A 19,423-nucleotide genomic window follows, 5' to 3' on the forward strand; every position below is an offset into this window, starting at 1 on the left:
ATTTCAGCATTTCAGTAGATAAGAGAAATGCTTATGTAAGGACTCTTTACTATTTCCCAGCCTGTCAACACAAACGCCTGTCTGCAACAGGCAACCACAAATCAAATTCCTTTAATGTCTTCAGAAAAATCATGCCAATTTCACAATATACTAGGGGATTATAGTGTGTGATGTTTGATGTTTTGGAACTGCAGTTTTTGGGTTTCTTTTAGCAGTGTGGGCTTCCTTGCGTTTGGGATCTTTATAATTAGTGAAATCCAAGTGAACTAATTCCTTTTTCTGTTTTTGAATATAAAATGTGCTGTTTTACAGGAAAGATATGAGCTAATTCAGTGGTGGCAAAACTTTGTTTTTTCCCCAAGAGGAGTAATTAGAATTTCTGGTAGTAGTTTGACCATACAGAGTTATGTATTGAAGAGATATTGTCAAATCAATTTTGAAATAGCTACTACTTCTATAATGTACTTAGATTTTGTATTTGTCAATATGTTTGCTTCTTTATTTTTGAATCTGTAAATTACTCCTTTTAGTTTCACTAGTCTCTTTATGAAAATGCCTCCTTCTGCAACACTGGGAAGTGAATGTAACAGCTAATTACTTAAACTAGTTATGCATTAAGTGTGATTACACTTCAGCATGAACTAACAACAGTTAGAACTTTTGTTACCAGTTTTTCAGTCAGTGTTGAATAACCTGAAGGATTTTTTTTTGATTGCCTTCTCTTGCATCTTTTTTTTGATGAAGAGGTTGCTTCTGAGACCAGAAGAAAGCTTGCCCTTTAATTTGCTAATGCCACTTGTTACTTAGAATCTGCACTGTTCTACCCACTCTTGAAAAAATTTACTTAGTATGCAGCTAAAGGTAGTATGGTCTGTTTCATTTATGTTAATGAATGTAAAATTTTTAAAAAGTAAACTGAGAGATTTTATTTGGTTTTGTTCTTTTTGTTTTGTGTTTAGTGCTTGGGAGATGGGAAGTAATGATAGCTGGCACCTGAACTGAAATATCTGTGTAGGCACTACTCTCCCAGAACTTCAGGATGAATGGGGATATGCCTCATGTTCCCATCACTACTCTTGCAGGGATTGCTAGTCTCACGGACCGTAAGTACTCTTCTTTTTCTCATCTTTACTATGTTTTTTTCTACCTCTTTGGTAAATATCTGCATTTTCAAAATTCTAAAATAGTTTTTACTTTTAAAGTTCTTACAGTTAAATCTGTTTAAAATTGTCATTAAATATGTTAGCCTTGTTATTTCTTTAATTGCAAAAGTCTATCCAAAACACCCATGCATATTTAAACATAAAGTGAAATGCAGGTTAAAAAAACCCTTAAGGGAAACCTGAAACAAAATATAGGAAATCATTATTTGTTTGCAGCATCATTTAGTAACATATCTGAGTACCATACAAATAAAGAAAAATATATTAATGATAAAGTACTTCTAAAACATGCATCCCATCATCTTCACTAAAAAGACAGAGACACGGGGTTAAACTGATGTGCAACTAATCAAGAGAGTTGTAGAATATACTGAGTAGACTTTGAAACTAGTTCATTAATTTTGAGCTAGTTAGTAGGGGCACAGAATGACTGCTAGAATAAAAATAAGCAACTGAACTTGAGTCTTTTTTCTTTGCTGTTCAGCCTGCAAAGGGATCATGTAAAGTGTGTATGCTGACTATAAGTACGTCAGGAAGAAAAAATGCAAGGAAAGAAAAATAACTATTTACCTTACAAGCTGATATTGACACAAAACCAAATCATTATAATGTGACCAAAAAATAATTTCTAGTGAAAACTAACAGGAGATTTATTATTCTATAGTGAGGACCTAGAACAGCTATTGCAGTAAGAGCAGCTGGGACAGAAAGACATCTTGTTAATGTAGTGTAAGAAAGATTTTGTAGCTCAGTTGTCTGTCTGAGGATAATTGGACTCAGTGACCTTAGGTGCTTCTTCTAAGCACTTCTGTTGTTACACTGTTGAAAATTGGAGGCTTTCCAAGAAACACTGGAAGTATATATCCATCATTTGAATTCAATTGCTCACAGTAAAAAAGGCAGATGTTTTGGAGGAAAAACCCACTTCCTGTACTTCTGGTATATGCTGAAGTATTGAAGTGAAAGATGCAGGTTATGTATTTAAATGTGTATCTATGTATGACCGTATCCGTCTAATATCAGACCATCAGGATGCAAATAGTAGGTTTCTGGCTATGGACAGTTTTCCAGAATTAAGTGTTTGCAGGTAAGGTTGTTTAACTGGTGGAAATCACTGATCAAATTCTGGTGCAAGAGTTCCTTTAACAACTGAACTGTAATGGACAAGGCCAGTTGCCCTGAGAACATGGATGATATGATGCCTGAAGGCAGTAGAGTAGGCTAGCTAAATTGACACTAAAACATAGTCAATATGCTTTGCTGATTTTGCTAATTTTTCCAAGTTTCAGGCACATTCAAGGTGATCTGCTGCAAGTAATGAAAGCTATTGATATTAATATATTACAAACTTTTATTTGAATTGCAATTTATTCCTAAGTGCAGCAATTATAAGGGGTAAAAATGCTGGAATCACCCCACTTTTTCAATTTCAAAATACAAAAGAATCAAAAAATATATTTCACTTTGATTGGGGTTTTTTTCTGAAATTGTTTGTAATGGTTCAGTTAAAACCTTGATCTCAGGGATGTGATCAGCCTGGTAACTTGCAGTTACCAGCTGAGAGTAAGCTCAGAGTCAGCCAAGCTGACTCTTACCAAACCAAGAGTCAGCTTGTTTTTCTGAACCAGCTGAGGTGGCCTTACTCTTTATCTAGCCTTTTGGCCTCTCCTGGCTTAACCTCCTCTGGTCTGTGTAACTCTACAATCATCTGGTCAAACCTTCTCATATGTACACTTCCTTGTTATGTCTTAAGATCTAAAAATGCCCTAAGAAATTGAAATGTGCTTATAATCTGATTGAAATAGTGTTTTCACTAAATCTTTTCATAAGATTTCTCGTTAAGTTTTTCTGACTGAATTGACATTTCAATCAACACACCAACCAACAATACTAGGGCTGTCTTGAGAAGATGGTTTACATAAGAATAAATACAAGAAAAGAATAAACTGTGAATTTAATTAGTGTGTTTAATTGATTGTTGGGTTTTTTGGTTTTTCTGATGAGTTGGGTTTTTTTTGGTTTTTCTTTAAAGACTTTATAATAACGTGGTTACATTGATTAAATATTGAGATCAGAGTAGAAAACTGAAATCCTCAATGCCCTTACAGTACTTCATGTAACTACAAAAATTTTGCATTTCCTTTTTTTTATCCATGCTTTTGCCTCCAGGAGAAAGGTGCTATAACGTAATAAAGAGCTTAATATTCTGGAGTGTTTAGATAGTCCAGTTATGGGTATGTGAGTGGGGATGTGTGTTTCTTTTTGTGAATTTAAGAATTAAAAAAATTCAGAAGTGTTCCCTGTGTTTTAAATCTAGTTGTCGAGTTTTCTTTCTTAATCTCGTAAGAGAGTAAGGGGGTGCTATAACGTAATAAAGAGCTTAATATTCTGGAGTGTTTAGATAGTCCAGTTATGGGTATGTGAGTGGGGATGTGTGTTTCTTTTTGTGAATTTAAGAATTAAAAAAATTCAGAAGTGTTCCCTGTGTTTTAAATCTAGTTGTCGAGTTTTCTTTCTTAATCTCGTAAGAGAGTAAGGGGGTGCTATAACGTAATAAAGAGCTTAATATTCTGGAGTGTTTAGATAGTCCAGTTATGGGTATGTGAGTGGGGATGTGTGTTTCTTTTTGTGAATTTAAGAATTAAAAAAATTCAGAAGTGTTCCCTGTGTTTTAAATCTAGTTGTCGAGTTTTCTTTCTTAATCTCGTAAGAGAGTAAGGGGGTGTCCACATTTGTGTGTTTGTGTCTCATGAAATAATTCTGAAGTTCTTCCTCTTTTCTACTAACAGTTTTGAACCAGCTGCCTCTTCCATCACCTTTACCTGCTACCACAACAAAAAGCCTGCTTTTCAATGGACGGATAGCTGAAGAGGTGAACTGCCTTCTGGCTTGTAGGGATGAAAATCTGGTTTCACAGCTCGTCCACAGTCTCAATCAGGTGTCAACAGATCACATGTATGTATTTTGAACTTCTACATCAGATCACCATCCTTACTCTTTGAAATGAAAATTTGCTGGATTGAGAAGGATGTTTGTGAGAATATGAAAATTAGAATGTGCAGGTTTTTCCTTAGGCTTGCTTAGTAAGTGGCCGCAATATAAGAGTCAAATGTTTCGTTCAGACAATGTTAATAATTGTCCCTCAGCCCTTACGCCTAACTGTGGAGTTATTTTACAGATCTAAGGCTTATTCCCTTCTTGGTAGGTTAGAGTGCAGACTATGGTGTTGATTGGGCAATACTAATTTGCATTCAGTATCAGTCACTAATGCACACAGACAAACTGCATACCCAAGAAAATTTTTGACACCTGATTAGGTGTCAGTTCTGATTAGGTATTGAACTTAAGTAGTTTAACAACTGAGCCATCAAGTATGCTAATGTGTTCTCTTTTTGTTATTTTTTTATTTCTCCCTGGTTTCCCTTGAGTTGTTTTATGTTGACAACACTGTCGTTTCCTTACCTGTTTTGTTAAAATGGAAGTAGCTTTTTAAAGTCCTCAAAGCATAGAAGTGAGTGCACAGATGCATTTATAGAAAATCCATTGCATTTCTTTATGGTTCAGAGGGAATCCTGTGATCTCAAAGATATGCCAATTTCCCCTTTTCAAAATAAAAAGATTTTCAAAGCATTGGGTTGAAACCTGAATGTTACACAGTTGAAACCTGAATGTTATACATTCATACATATGTTATTTTCACTCCTACAGTAATATGTTCTTGGTGTTATGCCAAGTGTTCTTTTGTAGAGATGACCACAATATAAAAATGGGCCTAAGAAACTTCTTATGAGAATCTTAAACTGACAGCCACATATATGTAAGAGCTTAGTAACAGAAAATAATTGGCAGGACTTGCAGGAATATTTCTTCTGCCGTTCCTTAAGGAAGAGGGTGAAAAAAACTAGAGACAGGAAGCAGTGCTTTGCAGACTTGATTTTTCCTATATTTTAACAGTAAATTGTCTTCTTTCATTTTGGTTTTGGTTTTTTTTTTTGGTTTTTTTGGTTTTTGTTTTTTTTTACTTGACTCATAGTTTCTTATAATTTGAAAATGCATTTGCCTCTTTATTTGCTTACTTCCACAATTCCAGAGAGTTGAAAGATAACCTTGGCAGTGATGATCCAGAAGGAGATATACCAGTCTTGCTGCAGGCTATTCTGGCAAGGAATCCTAATGTTTTCAGGGAGAAAAGCATGCAAAACAGATACGGGGTACAAAGCGGTAAGGATTTTTGATTATCTATTGATTAATTTTATGTTGTTCTGTAAATCTAGGGGACTGATACTAACCACAAATATATATGGAGCACAGTGGTCGTATTTATGCCTTGCCTTGTGTTTGATATTGATTTAAAACTATGTACCTTAACATCTTTTAAGAGCAATTGTATAGTAAAAAGATGGAAAATAAAAGCTACCAGGTATTATTCTAAAAAACATTTCATTTCACCTCAAAGTGTAATCTCTAGAATAAGTAATTGGATTTTATTTTGAAACAATCTTATTTTGAATTTTTTATGCTTTCATATGTTCATATGTTCGTCTTGGTAAATAATTGAAGTTGAAAACATATGTGTTGATCTTACTGAAAATCTATATGATTATAGTGTATCACTGCAGCAAGAGTTCTTAACTGTTCTGGAGTAAGGAATAAGGTTGACTGAGGCATCCTTAATAGCTCCTCCCTGCCATTCCTCATCTTAGAAACTTGTGGTGCCCTACAGCTCTAAGCTGTTTATGCATTTTGGGAAACTAAAACCTTATGCATCTTTCCATAAATGTCAATTACTTCAATAATTATTTTGCATTTATGCAAGAACTCAAGTGCACTTCTGCGTGTAAAAGGAAAAAAACTTCACACCTGCACTTTTTAATATGAATATATATCTAACTGAAAAATCACCTGTTGTTGAGCCATCCTAGTTAAAGCATGTATGCTGCTGTAATACGGTTTAGTTGTACAAGAATTTTTATGTAACTTGTAACTTGAGTTATGATTTTATGAAGTGCATTCTTTTCTCTTTGGTAGGAATGCTAAAATGGATTTATGCATATTGCTTTTTTACAAGAAGAAAAATTGTTGTAAGACTGGGAGTGATATGTAGGGAATCTCATTCTAGTAATGTTTCTACAAGGATGGTGTTTTCTGTGCTATGTAGTAATATGACAACAATGTAAAAAGTAAAAGACACTGTAGTGCTAATGGCCACAGACTAATTTCAAATCCATTTCAGACCCCGTGTTTGGGGCTTGTTTTTACTTCTTTTTCATTACACCATTATCACATATATAGGTACTTGTCTGGAAGCTTTGGAAAAACTGTTTTTTTGTTGTTGGGGAGTGTTTAGTTTAGTTTTGGTTTTTTCTTTCTTTTTTTTTTCTGTTACATTACCTGGACTGGGCCTTCCATGTCTTGCCCCTGCCCCTGCTGCCCATAAGAGAAAGAAGTGAGAGCTTTCCATCATAGATTTAAGTTAATTAGGGGATTTTTTTGAATTGTAATAGAAAATTAATTATATGTTTTCTGTCATTCTTTTAACCCAGAAACTACCACATTTGTGATTCAAAGCATGTTTTAAATTAGGGAGGAGAAAACAAATAGATATATTTTTTTAAGTCCTTAAAAAGAGCACTCTGTACTTTAACCACAAAATTGAAACTTTGTCTGTATAGTTGTCTTGGTTTAGGGCAAACTGGGGAGAAAACCTCTAAAGGGGTTCCTTTAGAAAGCAGATTTAAGTGGCCCCTCTTCTAACTGGTTTGGGAAAAGATTTCTTTGCAGAAGAGTGGAAAAAACCTGTTTATTTAACAGGTAAAGTATTCACTAGCATAAAGAATGAACAATATTAAACAATAAAATTTCTTGCTGCTTTGAAGAAATTACAAACTCAGAAAGTTCCCTTTGTGGACTGTACCTTGGCTTGCTTTACTTTTTATTAGTCTTTCCAGCAGTGGATCCAGTGTCTTAGGCCCCAGTGGGCTACAGGCATGAACTCCCAGTGCTCTTTTGGGTTTTTAGTCCAGAGCAGGTTTGAACAGTTCTAAGAAAAAGAAAACCATATTCTAGGGAACTTTTATGCCTTAGCTAGATAAAAACTGACTAAAAGCAAAGGAGAGCTCTGTCCTGCTGTCTCTTTGTGTTGCAGATAACATAGTCTAGGAGAGAGGGATGCAGAGGAGCAAGTGCAGTTTCTGATAACAAACTGTGCTTCTTTTCTCTCCTCTTTTGCTCTCAGAATCAGTCTTAAAGGTGCAAAACTTATTTCTGGGCTAAACAGACAAATGGGGATACAAGCATCATAAAGTCACCATAGGACATTCTATTTCTTATCTCTATATTGTTAGCTTACTACTAAAACTAGCATACATTCTAACTTTATAATCACATACATTATACAATACATATATATATATATATATATATATATATATATATATATATACACACACTATGTAGCTATATCTAGACAATGGCAGTAGTATTTAGTAAACAGTGATATTTACATGTGGTTCTTAATAATCAGATCTCCCTGAGGTACACATTGTGTTGTTTCATCTTTCTGAATTATCTACTATGTGTAACTTGGTTTTTGAGCAAAGATAACTATTACTGGGTTTGTTTGTACTTGAGGCAGAACTGATCTTAATTGTCTTTTCTAACAAACCTCTGAGATGCATCACTGGGACTTTGTTTCTGTCTACTATATGCAGGGGCTCAGATTGGGCAGGGCCTGCTTGGTTGGTGGAACTTGAGGTATTAACTAATTAGGTGGCCTTTGCTAGATGTTGCTTTTAATTTTTGGAAGATCTTTTACTCAGTGTTTTTGAGGTGGTTTTAACAGTCTATTGTACTTTTTTATTTTGCTTGTAGCTGGTGCATTGTAGGGGATATGATATACTCACTTAATGCCATGTTTTTTAGTGTAGGTGTTGATAAGGCTGTTTTTGAAAGGAGTCCTGTTGTCTGATTTAATTTTTTTAGGGGTACTATGCCTTTAAAAGATTTGTTTCTTAAGGCTTAGAATGGTGTTACAGGCTGTAGCATGAGGCACAGGGTAGGTGTCCAGCCATCCTGTGGTGGCTTTTATTATTGTGATCACGTAGTGCTTACGTGGGGCAATGTGGGGCAGTGTGATGTAGTTAATTTGCCAAGCCTACCCATACTTCTATTTGGACTACTGCCTACCATATTATAGGGGTTGTAGCTGCTTGGTTTGTTTGATCACAGTGCACGTCTTATAGTCATGAATAACTTGAGAAATACTGTTTATGGTTAAATTTACTCCTTGGTCTTGTGCTTACTTATAAGAGGCATCTTTACCTTGATGACTTGAGGCATCATTAGCCTAGTTAGCTGGGAACAGCTCTCTCTTGTGTTGCTAATTAAGTCTATTTTTGACACTTTTATTTTTGCAGCCTGATTTACCTGTTGATTGTTTTGGTGCTCCTCATTAGCTTTACTCTTGGGGACATGGGCATTTACATGGCAGACTTTTATAGGTAGTTTCTCTATTTTGGTAGTAATGTCTTTTTACTCTTTAGTAGCCTAAATTGGTTTTCTTTTACACTGTCAATTGGCTTTTTTTTCTAACTATCCCCACAGAGCATTGGCTACTTCTATGAATTAGTGTAGAGGTAGAGCTTTGGCTATTTCTCTCTTTTAGCAGTGTTGAGGGCTAGTTGAATGGCTTTGAGTTTAGTGAGTTGGCTTGATCTACATTTTCCTTTAGTAGATTTTGTGACTTGTTGTGTTGGGTTCTATACAGCTGTTTTTTTAATTTTGTTTCATCCCTACAATGCAACAGGAACTATTAGTAAAAAAAGCGTAACGTGTTTCTTCTGCTGGCAGTTGGTTGTATGTATGGTGAAGCTTCTTTAGCCTGTGTCATTTCTTGTTTCTCTTCATTAGTGAGAGTAAAGTTTTCACCTTTAGGCCAATTTGTAATGATCTCTAAAATCCCAGGGTGATTCAGGTTTCTAATATTGGCGTGCTCTATGATTAGAGCACTATACTTGTTCTGTGTGGCATTGGTAGCATGGTGGATAGAGGTAACTTCTGTTTTGAACATCTACCTTGGCACTGTAGTCGGGGAGCTGTGCTTTAGTGCCGATTACTTTTGAGGCAGTTTGGACTCTGCTGTAGGTCACTAAAATTTTTTGCCTTGTTGGAGTGTAGTTGGCTCTGTGGCTTCGACTTTAAAATCTTAGTGGTTGACTTTCAGTCTCACTAGGCACTTTCTGCTAAAGGCTCTAGGGCAGACCATGGCTTCCAGCTGTAAAGTAGAGCACATTCTTTATATCTGGTCTTGTCTTGACTGGGCTAAGGGCTATTGCATGAGCGATTTTCTGCTTGATCTGGGTGAAGGCTTGCTGTTGTTAAGGGCTTCACTGGAAAGCCCTAAGTTCTTTTTTCAGGTTACCAGGTAGAGAGGGCTTACAATCTGGTTGTGCTTAGGAATATGCATTTTCTAAAAACTCACGGCATTTAAGAAAGCTTGTGTTTCTTTTTTGTTGGTGAAGACATTGCTGTGATCTTGTTGATGACATCAGTGGGAATTTGACACAGTCTTTCTTGCTACTTTACTCTCAGGAACTGGATCTCTTGAGCAGGTCCCTTAACTTTGCTTTTTTTGACGGTGAAACTGGCTTTTAGAAGAATTTGAATGATTTTTTTCTCCTTTTTCAAACATTTTGCTGCTGTGCTCTCCTACACAATGATGTCATCAATGTGTTGCAGATGTTCTGGAGCTTTACCCTTTTCTAGTGTAGCTTGGATTAGACCATGGCAGATAGGACTGTGCTTTCACCCCTGGGGCAGTCAATTTGAGGTGTACTGCATTCCTTTTTATGAAGGTAAACTGAGGCCTGCATTCTGTTGTTAAAGCAATGGAGAAAATAGTGGCATACCACTTCACTGCCTTGGACTCCAGCTCGTACTGGAGCTCTAATGTGCCTGGCATAGTAGTACTCAATAGTGGAGTCGCTTAGTTTAAGGCATGATAGTTCACAGTCAGTCCCCATTCTCCTTCAGGTTTGTGTATAGGTCAAATGAGATGTTGAAGGGTGAGTGGGTTTTTGCTGATCACTCTTCGGCTCTTTAGCTTACAGATTATGTTATGGATGGGAATCACATAATTGTTCTGTACTGCCAGCAGTGCACTGTCAAAGTGGCAATTGGTATTCATTGCTCTTCCCCCTTCAGAAGTCTTATTGCAGCTGGGTTTTCTGATAGTCCAGGCCAGGTGTTCAGTTGTTTGACGCTCTCTGTCTTTATAGCTGCTGTCTTAAATGCCCACCTGAGTCCCTTTGGGTTTTTGAAATACTCACTTTGGAGGAAATCTTTGTGTAAAATGCATGGGGCTTTTGGAATAGTCACAATAGCATGTTTCTTCCACTCATTTCTAGTCTTATTAGCTTATATTAGCTTCTACTAAAGTAACGTCTTGTGATGCCCCTGTCACACCAGCAATAGAAATAGATTTTGCTCCCGCATGTCTCAATGGGATTAATGTGCACTGTGCACTAGTGTCGACTAAGGCTTCATATTTTTGTGGTTTTCATGTGCTAGGCCAATGAATTTGCACAGTCTAAAAAATATGGTTTTCTCTACTCTCTACCTGGTTAAAGGCAGGGCCCCTCAAATCTTGGTTGTCTGTTTTTTCCTCGAGTGTATGTCTTGGAGGTGTTTAAGGGGATTAGACACGTCATTATCATCATACCTGGTACTTTGGCTACAGGCTACTGGAGCTGCTTCTTTTTTGGTGGAACTTCTTCTCTGAGTCTCACTGTCTTTTAATTTAAGTACCAATTGTGCCAGAGCAGTAGTAGATTTTCCATCCTATCTCCTCTCCTCATGTTTTCTCCACAATCGCATGGGAAAAACCACAGCTCAGCTCATGGGATGTAGCTTCTCTCCCTATCTGGGGGACATCTGCATTTGATACTAGAGCTTCTGATCTGTACTGCTGAGATTTGGAGAAAGCCCTCTTTCATTTCTTCTCTAATCTCTTCTCTGAGTTTCTCGTGATCCTCCTCTATATTATCTTCTAATTTCTGCCGACATGTTTTCACAGCTGCAACTCTGGCATGTATTGGGCCATGTACAGCATCTGCATATGCTCGGAGCTTCCTTGCCATATCCAGCACAGTCCTCCTCCCTGTTATCCCACTTCATTATTGCTAAAGCAGGAGTGTATTTTTGTAGCCTAAGTCATATAAGTTTTTGGCACATCACGGATGTAAATGGTACCAAGTCTGCATTTACAGTGTTTAGGTCATCTGAGAAGACCATTTTTGTCACTACCATTTCTCTCAAGCATTGAATCCCTTGTTCTGTGGTCTTCCACTGGGTTTGCTGCATATAGAGATAATCTTTATGCAGATATCCTTGTGCCCAGAGGCTGTGAGGGTTAGCCCCCCTCATGATTCCTTGGTCAATGACAGGATCATGTGGCAGGGATCCCAAATGCCTCACTTCAGTACTATCCAGAATTGTAGCCTTGCCTGCAGCATCCCGAAGACAGACTGACCAACTAATTATAGATTCATCAGGTCATTGAGTGTAATCTTTTCTTAGCTATGAAGGTTCTTCAGGGAAAGGGACTCAATAGTGACTTTTGATCTTGAGTCAGTTGCTTTGACTTCTGATTTTGTGTCAGTAGCTTTGACTCTGACTTCTGTGTCAGGAATTGGCACTGGGGGTCCTTCCCCCATATCATCATCATCAATCACTGCCTGATCGGTTTTGCTTGTGTGCTTCTTTCCTGCAGCGACTACCAGTGGCTTAGGCTCACTGTCTGGTTTAGCTGGAGGCTTAGGCTCACTGTCTGGTTTAGCTACAACCTGAGTAGCTGGGGTGTTGGCTGCAGCCTGAGTGACTGGTGTAGCTGCTGATTCATCTCCCTGCCCCCTGCCTGTATCTGCTGCCCTACAGTATCTAGTAGCATGTGATAAGCATAGGCCAGGGCCCAGCTTATTGCAATGATCTTTTTTTCCTTCAAGTCATTATGGCAGTTCTCTTCCAAATATTTCCCCACATCGTCTAAGTTCTGCATTTGTTTATGTGAAAATTCTTAGGCTGGGGGATCAGAAAATTCCTTCAGGATTGGACCCGTTCACTCCTATTTTCTACATCTGGATCTGCTTCTGGGTCAGGGGTCTCATTAACTCCTCTGGACATCTCAGCCTTCATTCTAGAGGAGCTGTAGACCATATAGAGGAAGCTTACTAGATTAAATACTAGGAAGGTGGTCCCTTTAACATTCGGGGCAAACTGAACATTCTGAAAAAGTGAGTTAAGATATTCAAAGGAGAAGAAGGAAAGGGAAGGCTGAAAAGCCTCATCCCCTGCTCTTCTTCTAAGAAACTGGGTGCAATTACCAATGAACTCCCAAAACATGCTACTGGAACTAGAATGCAGGGTAGGACGAAGAAACCATACTTGTCTTAAATAGACTCCAGTATCTTAGTAAACTCCCTATAAATCATTATCACTGAGCCCAGCACAATAGCTGTTCTAATCCATGCCCCTCTACTCTAAAAACTATGTGTTAGGGACAATACTGGAGCTATCTCCAAATAAGAAAATAAGCCTAGGGACTGGAAAGGTATTAAAACTTCAAAAAGCCTGGGGACTAGAAACAAGTAAAGGCTTCCACCCAGAGAGACATCATGAATTCAAGCAACATAGCTACTGATTACTTTATCCCGATACAGTGTAAGTGCAACTAAAATGCAGCCACTACAGGCTTTTTACACTTTCTCAAGCCTCACTTTGAGTGCCAAAAAAATGTATTTGTCCTGGTTTAGGGCAAATTTGAGAGAAAACCTCTAAAGGCGTTCCTTTAGAAAGCAGATTCAAACAGTGCTCCTGCCCAACTGGTTTGGGAAAATACTTCTTTGGAGAAAAGTGGAAAAAACCTGTTTATTTAACATACAAAGCATTCACCAGCACAAAAAAAATGAACTCACTGCTCTGAAGAGATGATAAACTCAGAGAGTTCCCTTCATGGGCTTTGGCTCAGCTCACTCAGTCTCTTGTCAGTCCCTGCCGTGCTGGAATGCAGTGTCTTTAGGCCCCAGTTGGCCACAGGTGTGAGCTCCTGGTGCCATTCTGGATGTTCACTCTAGAGTAGGTTTGAACAGTTCCAAGAAAAAGAAAAGGCACAGTCCAGGTACTTCTCTGCATCAGCTAGCTAAAAACTGACTAAAAGGAAAGGAGAGCTCTGTCCAGCTGTCTGTCTATGCTGCAGAAAACACAGTCCAAGAGAAGGATGCAGGGGAGCAAGTGCAGTTTCTGATAACAAACTCTGCGCTTCTTCTCTCCTCCATTTGCTCTTGGAACAAGTCTTAAGGGTGCAAAACTTATTTCTGGGCCAAATAGATGAATGAGGATACAAGTATCATGAAGTCACCCCAGGACAATAGTTCATGCTGATATGGTTACATTATGTCAGCTTTCTGTACAGGAATATTACTTGTTTGGCTGAAATGTTGTACCTAGCTGTGTTGAGAGTGGCAGTAAGAGGTGAGGGGGCAGTGGGCATGCTGGGTGGTCCTTCCAGCATAAAAAATGCCTGGGATTTCATGTTCACGTGCCTCTATGTGAGGCAACCAGCATCCATTTAAACAAATTTTGTAGAAGTTGAGGAGTCCCTGTCCGTTACTCCAGACACTGAAATGTACTTATATTGAGGAATCGAAATACCTAACTTTTTTAACACAACACAGGACTTTAACTCCTGTTCAGGCCCAGTATTAGTGTGCTATAGTATTAGTAGTACATGGAATGCAGAATTTGCCACCTACTGGGAGGTAGCAATGGCTTAATTCCTGCAGGATTATTACTGTCTCTGCTGGAGAAAGGAGAGGAGAAAAGAGGGTGACAGGGAAGGTTTCTGAAGGTTCTGAAGGTTTCTTAAAATAGTTTTGCATGTGTGATTATTGCAGTAATTGAAATTGGTGATAGCAACTGTAGGATTAACAAAAATCTTCCAACATTTTCATACTGGGGACTGTTGTCTAACTGCCTAAAATACTTATACTATTAATGAGCTTCTACCAAAGGCTATAGATCACTTGCTGTAGTTTGCCAAGACACTGTGTGTTCATGAGTTCCAACACTTTTTTAACTGTAAGATATTAAATTCTGTCACTAAAATAACTGCAAGTTCATTTACATTTTTGTGTTTCTGTGTCACTTTGTCATGTAGTTGTTAGGATATTCTTTATTCCTGTATTGAAGAGAGGGAAAAAAAGATTCCTTTAAATTCCCCTTTATAATGATGTAAGTCAGAGTAGAATAGAATGTTTCAGTTGGAAGGGACCTACTATGATTATCTAACCCAGCCACCTGACAATTTCAGGGCTGACTGAAAGTTCAGTCAAATTCAGGGCATTGTCCAAATGCCTCTTAAATTAGTTAGTTTCAAGAACATTGATACATGTGGCTTGCCAGCTGGTTCAGCACCTGAACTTCGACCACATGAGTATGGTTATCTACTAGATGTAGGAGTCACAGTTGGGATATTGGTTTTGCTTTGCAACTGAAATATTTCAGCACCTTCTCTGATGACATTCCCTCTAAGCTTAATGGAGATGGAATAGAAAGCTTTTGTCTCTGGGTAGAAAGAGACCACTAAATATTATTGGAGTAATGAGAATATCTTGCAGCACTCAACCCAGAGTGACTGATTGTTATACTTGCTCCAACAACTGAAGATAAGTTTTCCGTGTTCTTCTGACTTGTGAATCTGTGAAATCTTTTGCTTATTGGCACAAGTATTGTGCACACCAGCCTGGGGTGCAGAATATATGACCTGGTTTAAAATGTTTCTCTTTACTAGTAGATTTTGACTTAGGAAGTTCTAAGGAAGAGATGAAGAAACTATTGTTATTATTGTAGCTGAATTAACATAACTTTAGAGAACACTTTTTTATGTCATGATGTAAAATGGACATCATACATGGATTCAGTAATTTCTAGTTTTTTTATAAATTAGATATAAGCTGTGGGTAGATGATCCTAATGTCAACAAATTTTATAATGTCATTAAAGTTCATAATCTCATTGTATGTAATAAATTCTGAAATTAGATACTTCACTGATTGAAAAGGAAATGTGTGTATAGTAATGCTGCTATCTCTTTTTTTAATAGGGATGATGATGTCACAGTTTAATATTTCTCAGAATTCCATGCGTGGTAGTCCTGCATCTTCAAATTATCAACAAACCACTATCTCACATAGCCCTTCCAGGTAATCCTTTCTTTTAAGTGGGATGGGAGGGGTGTGAACTACAAGTTGTTCCTACACTGACAGCCAATTCTTGTTGCAAATATGTAAGTGAAAGATGGTTAGTGTCATAACAAATTTGGCATTTGTCTGATAGCAGGGTAAGTTTCTTCACATGTAAAGAAACCTCTTTCTGTCAGTGAGCTAATCCCTGTATTCTAAGGATTCATGGTGAATTCTCATCTCTCTCACTCCATGCCATAATTTGACCATACTTTCTTTCCTGCCTAAGGAGTCCCTCTGCCTCCTGTTACCCTCTGGTTGTCTTCTACCCGTGTCAGAGGCTGAGGCTGGTGGTAAGAGGATAGGACAGAATAGGCTGGTGTGTTCCAGCTTGTCCCAGCACTGGTTTAGCAGAATGGTGGGAAAGAAGATTACTAAAAGCATGGAGTATTACTGTAACAGTTATGCAAAAGGCTTCTTGCAGAAAGATAGGCCCGGTAGTTTAGCCAGTCTTCCAGCAGACGCCTTATCAGATTTCTGGGTTTTTAAGTTTTTGAGCGTTTGCAAGTAGCATTTACCTATAATTTAGGCTTTTATTAATATATTAAAATACTCTGGATGAGAGGGGAGAGTTCTGCCTGTAGTTTCAACCCCAGTACTGGGCTTTAACAGGTCCCATCTTCAGTTATTAGATATCATTATTAAAATAAACTGATTTCAGGTTTCACTTCAAGTTACTGTTAGTGGCAAATGAAATGTTCTGTATCTTCACAACAACCAACATGCTTTTAAACTTTTATATCTAAAAATGTTGTTTGAGCTGTGAATATTACAATGAATAGTACAAAGTTCTCTTGAAATCCTTGCAAAATCCTTATGTTAAGTACTTTGCTGTTTCTCTCTGTGGAAGCTTACTTCATGGAGTTCCTGTTTAGAGCTTGGGGCTGTGATAGCTCGTAATGTACTTTCTGATGTATTTATTTGGTTATTTTAATTTTGAGAAACTCATATAAGAATGTAAGTAATAATGTGCATGTATTATTGTCTCAATGTTATTTGTATGGCTTCTTATCTGTAAAACAGGTCTAAGATAAAGCCAGTGAAAGAGAAAGTTGTGTTCAGTGGACTTGCCTACAACATTCCTTTATCTTGACAGTGTAGTTTTGTTAGATGGAGTTATTTGGAACCTTACTAAAAAGTAAAGAAAGAGTAAATGGCTCCTTGTTAATCCTAATGACCAAGTTGATTAAAGCTTTTGCTGTCACTTTCGTTCAAACTTCTGAGATTAACTTTAGGAAATTGCAGATCTAATTTCCATACATATCTGTGTCATTGCTTCCCTTTCCTAGATGGAGGTCTTATGAAAGCTTTCTATTTATTATCTTCTGACTCTTCAGTAACATGGGTGACGTTAGGAAAGTATAGATAGCTCAAAATACTGCTTTTGAAGGAAGTTCTCAATTGTGTTGGAGGCTTTCTTTATCTTAAAGAAATTTTCATCTTCTGAAGGTGTAATTTCCAAAAGAAATAATGAATTTGTCTATAGTTGCTATTCCAATTTTTAAAAACTTTTTTGCAATATTTTTTCTTTTTAGCCGGTTTGTGCCACCACAGACAAGCTCTGGTAACAGATTTTTGGCACAACAGAACAGTCCAGTGCCTAGTCCATATGCTCCTCAAAGCCCTGCAGGATACATGCCATATTCACATCCTCCAAGTTATACAGCTCATCCTCAAATGCAGCAAGGTAAGCCTGTGATGTTGATTTTTTTCTCCTAGTTCATGTCAACTTTACTTTCATGTGCACATTTCATGGGTTTCTAATTTATTTGAAGGAGTCACATTCTTAATGCAAGTCTTTGAGGCTGGTATAGTTAAGCTTTGATTTTTTTGGCTGGAAAAAGTGGTGGTATCTACTTTGTTTAAAAAAAAAATAAACAAAAGAAGAAAAAATAAAACACATTAATGTAGCAATGCTCCCCTATTTGTGTCCAATTTGCACTGTTGCCCTGTATATGTGACAATGAAAATAATCTGAGCTACCCAAAACTTGTATTTGTTAGCTGTGCATCACTTACATGTACTAGGGAAAATCTCATTTCTGCTAAAGAAAAGTTAAGTTTTCTTAACTTTAGATTACCTAAAGTTAACTTTAGAGATTTTCTAGCCTTACTGGCCCTTTTTAGTGTTAGATTAATTCTAAGTTGGCTACATTAATTACAAGTTGACTAGAATTATGCTCAAGGTATGAAGTAACTGGCGAAGACGACCTTCAGAACAAATGGATTTTTGTTCTTCCCTTGTCTGAAAACAATCCTGAACACATAATCAGTATTAAGGTATTTAGGGCATTTTTTTTGTTGATAAGTAGAAATCTACTGGATTCTTTTAAATAATTTTTTCATAAATTTTAACATTGTGCTTAGAATATATATACAGCTCTTTTATATGTAATGTTAAATGTCTCATGAATACCTTGAAAGTTCCTAAGGTAGTGAATTCAAGTTACATAGAAGTAAGCAAAGTTTTCTGTCATCAGTAAGGAAGATACTGACTGTAATTAGAATAGATACGGAGAGAAATTTGGGTAATTTGTACATGGAATTAATATTTTAAATCCTTTTGAAAAATCTTAGATAATGTGTTTTTAATCAAGATATTTGTAGCAAGTTGGATTCTTGTTCAGATTCCTGACCTCTTGCATCCAACATTTTAATATCCACCATTAGGGTGTTTTCTCTGAATCTTTTCAAGTTCATGACTGCGTGACTGTATCTATATAGTTAATTTTTTTGTATTCCAGCTTCTGTATCCAGTCCCATTGTCACAGCTGGGATGAGGAATCTCCATGAAAATAAAGTTTCAAGTCAGTTGCCTGGAAATTCAGCTAATCATCATGCTGATAATTCTAGACATGGCTCAAATGAAGACTACCTACAGATGGTGCACAGACTCAGTAGTGATGTATGTTACCTAATCAATTTATTATGATAAAGCAGATATTTACTAGATAAAGCAAGTATGTGTTTAACTACTTAGAAGTCAGATATTTTATAATGCTGTTGAGGAATAAAACCATTGAAGATAAATTTCAATTTCAGATGTGTAGACTCATTTGAAAATTCACAGACTATGCCAACAAAATACATCCTCATTGGCTGGTCTAAATGGAGAAATGCTAGACATAGAAAGTAGTAAATGTTGTAAACTTGCATTTTTATCAATTTGTGCACTTTCTTAATGGTGCATATGTGTTACCTGTGCTTTATTTGTAATTATAACTTTTAAAGCTGATTTTAGAAGCTATGATGCAGAAAACAATTTGAAGAATATTGAAAACAAATTGAAGAATATTCAAGTTTTGCATCTCTGTATGAATAATAATGTTGCAGTCTTTTCTACTTTGGAGGAGACCTTTATGAATGAGCATTTTAAGAATCATAAAACTCAAGAACTTAAATTATTTTTATTTATTTTAGGATTTTGTTGCTTTAAAACATAATGCTTACATAAATGTTTTGCTTCATATACAAAACATAAAGCATAATTGCTTTAATACATCATGTTTCTCTGAAATACAAAATCAGCAAGTATCCCCTTAATGTACCCTTAATGTGTCACTACACATTCACTCAATTTACAGGTGATTTTTGGTAAACTTGAGAGCTTTCCTAGAATATAATTCATCATTTGTTGAAGCTCCAAACTAAGGAAGTGTAAATGCACGTTTCTGAAAATTTGTCAGCTGTGGTAGGAATGACATCTCTACCCAAAATGTCATATACCTAGTTAGTCTGTTTAGTTAATTTAGAAGAAGCTGTCTTTGCCTGTGTCTTTGACAATTGTTAATTTTCAATATAGGTGTGTTTCTGAGATTTATTACAAGTCAAAGAAAAGTCCGTTAGGGAAAAAAATATCAGTTCCATAATTTCAGTGCAGCAGCTAAATGAGTAACTCGCTAGGATATCAGTTCAGTTTCACTTAAAATAGCATTGTATACTTTTGATACGGAACTCACTTTATTGT

General features: G+C 36.8%; 1 protein-coding gene across 1 annotated transcript in view; it reads left to right on the forward strand.

Moving 5' to 3' along the window:
• NIPBL (NIPBL cohesin loading factor) overlaps positions 1–19,423 on the forward strand; it is a 147,214-nt gene that overhangs the window by 46,727 nt on the left and 81,064 nt on the right. Inside the window, exons 2-7 of the mRNA XM_066568764.1 lie at positions 960–1,103; positions 3,953–4,118; positions 5,254–5,384; positions 15,319–15,418; positions 16,993–17,144; positions 18,201–18,361. Of these exons, the coding sequence (XP_066424861.1) occupies positions 1,040–1,103; positions 3,953–4,118; positions 5,254–5,384; positions 15,319–15,418; positions 16,993–17,144; positions 18,201–18,361 (774 nt within the window). The 5' untranslated portion in view covers positions 960–1,039. The remainder of the gene's footprint in view (positions 1–959; positions 1,104–3,952; positions 4,119–5,253; positions 5,385–15,318; positions 15,419–16,992; positions 17,145–18,200; positions 18,362–19,423) is intronic.

Source organism: Molothrus aeneus, chromosome Z, assembly GCF_037042795.1.
Source record: "Molothrus aeneus isolate 106 chromosome Z, BPBGC_Maene_1.0, whole genome shotgun sequence".
Classification (NCBI taxonomy): domain Eukaryota; kingdom Metazoa; phylum Chordata; class Aves; order Passeriformes; family Icteridae; genus Molothrus; species Molothrus aeneus.